The 6,211-nt window shown below is 33.1% G+C and overlaps 1 protein-coding gene across 1 annotated transcript; it reads right to left on the reverse strand.

Annotated features, from left to right (window-relative positions):
- Positions 1-549: 549 nt before the first annotated feature.
- LOC107845783 (cell division control protein 2 homolog C) lies at positions 550-4,668 on the reverse strand. The gene is made up of 7 exons (XM_016690268.2): positions 4,174-4,668; positions 4,031-4,092; positions 3,544-3,655; positions 3,343-3,436; positions 1,679-1,748; positions 1,014-1,152; positions 550-896 (listed from the first exon to the last, which is right to left on the reverse strand). Exons 1-7 carry the CDS (start codon positions 4,513-4,515, stop codon positions 804-806), a joined length of 912 nt encoding a protein of 303 aa, XP_016545754.2. The 5' UTR covers positions 4,516-4,668; the 3' UTR covers positions 550-803.
- Between the last annotated feature and the right edge of the window lie 1,543 nt (positions 4,669-6,211).

The following is a 6,211-nucleotide window of genomic DNA, read 5'->3' on the forward strand; positions in this document are numbered from 1 at the left end:
AAAATCTGGATCTTTTGGTAGGAAGTAATTGCCATATAATTTGAAAATTAACATGAAAAAAATTACTCGAAGAACAGTAAAAGCAAATTAAAATAATCAAACAAAATAAATGTTGTAAAGCTATTTTAAAAGCAAATTTCTAGTTTGCGGTGCGGGAGTGGGCGGGGGGTGCTCTTTCATGACCTTTTTTTGGTAATTTTGTTTAAGAATAAAATTTAAATCTAAATTAAAAAATAGAATTAAAATCAAATTATTTGTCTATCTATAAAATAAAATTCCTAATCGAATTAACCAAAAAAACTAACTGATCGGACCATTATTCCTATTTCAATCCTTATCGATCGCAGTTGAATTATTTGATACATAATAAATGTAATACCCATAACCTTAAAATCTTGTATCAGCCTATGGAGGCAACCATATATGATAAAATTGTAGGACATTTTCAAAAATGTTTCCTTCCTAACCAAACACACCCTTTATTTCCCTGCATTTTTTAAATTGTGCACCTATTTTCTAAAATCCCCAACGTGCATGTTCAAGGAAGAATATAGAAAGCTATGATCCATTTTATCATCAATTTACGAGAATACTTGTATTCTCTACTCAGAGAACATAATTTGTTTGGTTCCTCAAAGCGTTGTAATAACTACAAGTGAGTCAGAACAGTACAGTGATATGAAAGTCATTACATGGCAAATTTCAAATCACCAAGACACGATATCCTTCATTCAGGACAGAGAACATCCTAAACAAGTGATGCAAGTGATCCTTACAGGTGATCTTCGGGAGTACAGGAATCCTCAGAATTGAGACTTGTCCAAGCTGTCAAAGTATGGATGATCAAGGGCAGCTTTTGCTGAAATCCTATCTGCTGGATTAAATTTGAGCATGTTCTACAATGATCAAGCACATAAAACAACATTATTCACTTAGTTCTAACAAGAAGCAGTAGAACAAGAAACAAAATTGACTGAAAGTATTACATGAATAAAAACAAGTTAGAGATTTACCGCAAGGAGGTCCACACCATCAGGTCCCAAAGCTGGAACAGCAGAGGCCAAGTTCTGAGGTTCCCATTGTGGATAAACATGCCAGTCGCGGAGTGAAGTAACTCCAGGCCACTGTTTATCAGTTGGAGTTCCTACTAGCCTACAACAATTTGCATAACCATACCTTATGATAATCAATTCGTCTGCTTTAGCCAAATTTATCAAAAGCGAAAAGTTGGTCATATTACTAAAACTTAGTTCCTTTTCTTTTTGGTTTTGTTAGTCATTCTCATATTACATGAATCCAACTATCATTTCATCCGGAAAAAACTGTCGATCCTTGAGGAATATCCTAACCTCAATCCTTGAGCCTGAACAACTTTTCCAAGACAAGCTATCAAGGTGGAAAGGTATCATTAGATAACATCCTGATCACTAATTAATACCTCAAAACCGTTCTGGAGAACATGCTTGAAGATCCATTAATTTTGCCTTGACATTCATCAGTAGCCATGCCTGAGGTGTTTGCTACTTAACTGAAGAGCAGCAATTACACTAAGCAGAAGCTACGATGAAAGTTAAATCCAACATAAATATTGTTGGTAAACCCCCAACCTGCCTACCAGATCCACACAAAAATGAAAGCAGGAAAATACAAAAATATTGGTGATTGACAATAGACATACCTGAATATGTAAAGCAATTGCTGAAACTCAGAGTCACCAGGAAACAAGGCTTGCCTTCGAACCATCTCAGCTACATCACATAGAGAAAACTTATTAAAATAGCCTACCTATGGAAGAGTAAGTGTGAGTGTAATTTAACTAAGAAATAGAGTTTGCCTTCAGCCCCTAGGCCAACCCCTTGAGGAGCTAAAAGGATTTTTCTCTTGTGTTCATTTCTTTGGCAATGCTAAACCCCATATCCAAAACATTTAAAATTTATCCACAATTGGTGATTTCTGTTTGGCTCGAACACTTGATCCAATTAGAAAGCATTTTCAATTTGAGAATTTCCACGGAAGTGCTTAACAAGGATTTATTCGGCTGAATTAATTAGCTTTAACAACAGAAATATAGATGGTAAAAGCCGCGGTGATCAAATTGTAGTTATACTCGGATTCTTTAAAAGTCCATCTAGAGATGGTATCTTATGCTGTCAAAGGCAACAAGAGCATATAAGGTCTACCAGGGCTGTAAGTGCACAACGCAATCAAAACATAGGCCCAGATCTCTAGTTAGTAATGACTATAAGCAACAATGAATTCTTATCTGAACAAAGTAATTAGAAAAAAATAAAGCATAACTACATCAAATGAAACATATGAAGCGAGAATATGTAACTAATGTTCAAAAGCCAATCCAAATTTTTGATTTAGACGTGATTCAAATCTTGACGTTCCATTTCATGATAAGTAATGAATTAGCGATCTTTAAACAATTAATCTATCCACTTCAAAAAGATGGCTATACTCCGTATAGCCTTGATCTCTGCACCTCAAGAAGAGCCCACGCCTAAGCTTCACAGGATTTTAGAGCTTAAACGTGCCTCACATTAGCCTTTAACAACAATGCAAACGTTTTCTAATATATCCATTTTGGTGCTTTTCAGCCGCTCTTGCAGATACACCAATTTTCTAAAGAGCATCTTTGAGATAAAAAAGCTCTTATAGAACCTAATGTTTTATCCAAATGTACAAAGCAACCCAAAGCACTCAAAATGTTTTATCCAAATGTGATACTTATCCAAATGTGATACTCCCTCCGTCTCAAAAAGAATGGTCTTCTTTTCTTTTTAGTCCGTTTCGAAAAAAAACATTATAATTTCAACTTTCCACATGACATGTTTGAGATCATAAGATTAAAAGGCATGTTGGTACATTTGACACAACTCTAATTTAAGATCACAAGATTCAAAAGTTCTTTTTTTCTTAAACTTTGTATCAAGTCAAAAGAGGTCGTTCTTTTTGAAACAAGGAGAGTACTAAAGAACATAAACTAGCCAAATCCAACTTCTTGGAAAATGTTCAAACCGAGATATGGCATTTAACACTACCATCCTATAGAACTAACACGCTCTACTTAATATTAGAACAAAACTATGTCTTAACTGAATTTTCATTAACTAATTACAAACATTATTTTCAAATAATCATACTATAGACGTATATAATGATGTCATAAACTAGTCAATGAAAGAAAAGTCCAAAATGGATTATAATTCAAAGCATCAGGAAACAAGAATATTGTAAAGGAAATAGCAACATTTCTAACTTAAAGAAACAACAAAAATCTAAGCAGGTGATTTGGCTAAGAGGAGTAAACACAGTCATCCACCGAAACAAACTTACCAAAAATACAACCCACAGACCACATATCAACAGCAGTTGAGTAATGAGTAGATCCCAACAAAACTTCAGGAGCTCTATACCATAGAGTAACAATCTGAACAAATGCAAATGAGTTATTTAACTTCCAGATTTCTCTAACTTTCTATATCATTCTGGTTATTAGATAGAAATGCCAGTATGAAGAAATAGAAAACTATTAACCTCGTGGGTGTAACTCTTCATGGGTACAGTAAACGCCCTTCCAAGACCCAGATCAGCAATCTTAAGTATACCCTTCTCTTTGTCCACTAGAAGATTCTGCGGCTTTAAATCTCTGGCATAAGATAACAAAGAGTCTATAACAGCTAAATGGCACAGATTCTTCACTTCCAATGCTGCACCCGAAAATACACAACTTTTGGAGAATCCAATACACACCCATTAACATTTTAGCAGAGTCCGAACAACATAGATTAACAGCAAGTAAAATTTGACCAGAAGATAACAAAGACTCTATGAACAGCTAAGTTGCCCGGACTCTTTCACTTTCAATGTTGCATCTTTGTTGGATTCCCCAAAACTACACTACTTATGGAGAATCCCAAACACCCATTGACCATTTTTAAGAACATAGATTAATTGTAAGTAAAAATTCACCAGATTTTACATAAACAAAAAAAAAAAAAAAGGAGCAGTGACTAAGTTATACCTGTGGAGAACTCCATGGCTATGGCAATGAGCAACCCCTTTGCACAATTGATACAAGAAACTCTGGGCGAAATGGAAAAATTGTCAATATCAAGCATATCATATGCAGAATCACATAAAAAAAATAGTTGTGTTTGCACGAACCTGGATAAGGGAAGGAGGAAGGGGCCTAGCATTAGGTCCTTTCCGATGTGAATCAATAAACTTCTTAAGATCAGTATCCAAATACTCAAAAACAAGGTAAAGAAAGGGTTTCCCATTTTTATCAATATGCTCAACACACAGCAAACGAACAATGTAGAGAGAATGAGAAAGCATCTTAAGAAGCGAGATCTCTCTTAAAGCAGTAGGCGGTATGCCTTCTTCGTCCATTTCAAGCCGAGTTTTCTTCAGAGCCACCAGTTGTCCTGTCGCTTTGTCCTTTGCTCTGTATACTTTTCCATAAGTTCCTTCACCAACTTTCTCCAATTTCTCGTATTTCTCCATTTGGAAGATGTTGAGGAAAGAGTGTGTGAGAGAGAGAGGGATTTGGAGTATTTGTGGGGGAGCGTTAAAGCACGGTTTGGTTTTTCCCCCTCTTTATTTTGAATTTCGAATTGCATTGATGAGTAACACATGGATTATGGGTGTGTTTGGTATGATTGGAAAATATTTTTCATGGAAAATGTTTTGTTGAAAAGTGTTTTTTCTGAAAAATAAGTTAATTTTCTATTTATTTTCTCATGTTTGGTTGGTGAGTGAAAAATATTTTATGGTGTTTGGTTGGTGAGTAGAGACTATTTTTTAGAAAAATATTTTCTAGTGTTTGATTGGTGAGTGAAAAAATATTTTTTTAGAAAATACTACTAATTATTAACTAGTATATCAGTGCCTCTAACAACTCAATAATTTGTAAGAACTAATTTAAGCATAACAAATAATATCAATATCGAATACTAAAATATTACAATCACTAAATTTATGCAACTATTAATTAGCAAATATAGAAGACACTTTTCAATATTTTGTCGAGACAATCTCAAGATACTATAATCAATAGAAATATAATGGAACGGCAAGCTTATTCAACCTCGTGAAACAAGTTACATCGATAACAAAATGAAATATGCAATTAGCAAAAGTAACATAGGTAAGTCTTCCTCTATGCATATGAAAAATAACAATACATTCAACGAATATTGAAAATGGAAAAAACTCGGGCTTCACTATTTTTTATTTCAAGCAGTAAAAAATTGAAGCAAAGCACAGTGAAAAATATTTTTGAGTAATATAAATTTTTTAGAAATGTGAATTTTTTGAGTCATGTAAATATGAGTGTTGTTGGGTGGGGAAGAGGGGTGGGGTGGGGTCATAAGTCATATTTGTCATTTTCTGGAAAATGACTTCTCTAGATCCATGAGGAAAGTCATTTTTCCTCAAATTGAGGAAAATGAGTTGTTGTGGAAAATGTTTTTCAAATATTTTATTGCAACCAAACAAGGGAAAATAGAAAAATATTTTTCAGAAAACATTTTCCATCATATCAAACACACCCTATGGCTCGTTTTTTCACCTTTTTTCAGCTAAATATTTCAAAAATAAATTATTTTAGTGACTTTTCCCAACTTGATCTCCTTTTGGATTGTGAAATAAATTTCTCATGCTATAGCTTTCCATATAACGATAATAGATTGATTATTTAAGGAGAAAATAATTTAAAATAATGATTAAATTTTAATAAAAATTAAGCGTAGAAGTTCAAAATTTTAAAAAGACTATATCAATTTTTTTTTAAATGAAATAATGTACTAAACTTCTAATATTTAGGAATCATAACTAAAATCCTAATATTAAACAACCGTACATATGATTTAGTTTATTTGGAATTGAAACCAAATTCTATTAATGGTAAATTATTTATGAAAAAAAAAAAAGAAAGTCATGTTATAGGTTGGTAGGTTACCTCTTTGATTATATTCACATGGAATATGTTCCTTAATTTTAGATTATATGTACATTGAAAATTTATATTCAAGAATATTTTTTTGGTTGTTTTTGTTGCTCCTGTTTGCGCAATCTTTAGGGATTTTATTTTGAGAAGTTTGGAGATCCCTTTTAATTCTATGATCGATGAGGTTGAATAGACAGTATAATCTGAAGAAGTTGATCAAAGCTAAGATTTATTGCTATTTACTCTCTTCTT

Source organism: Capsicum annuum, chromosome 10, assembly GCF_002878395.1.
Source record: "Capsicum annuum cultivar UCD-10X-F1 chromosome 10, UCD10Xv1.1, whole genome shotgun sequence".
Taxonomy (NCBI): Eukaryota; Viridiplantae; Streptophyta; class Magnoliopsida; order Solanales; family Solanaceae; genus Capsicum; species Capsicum annuum.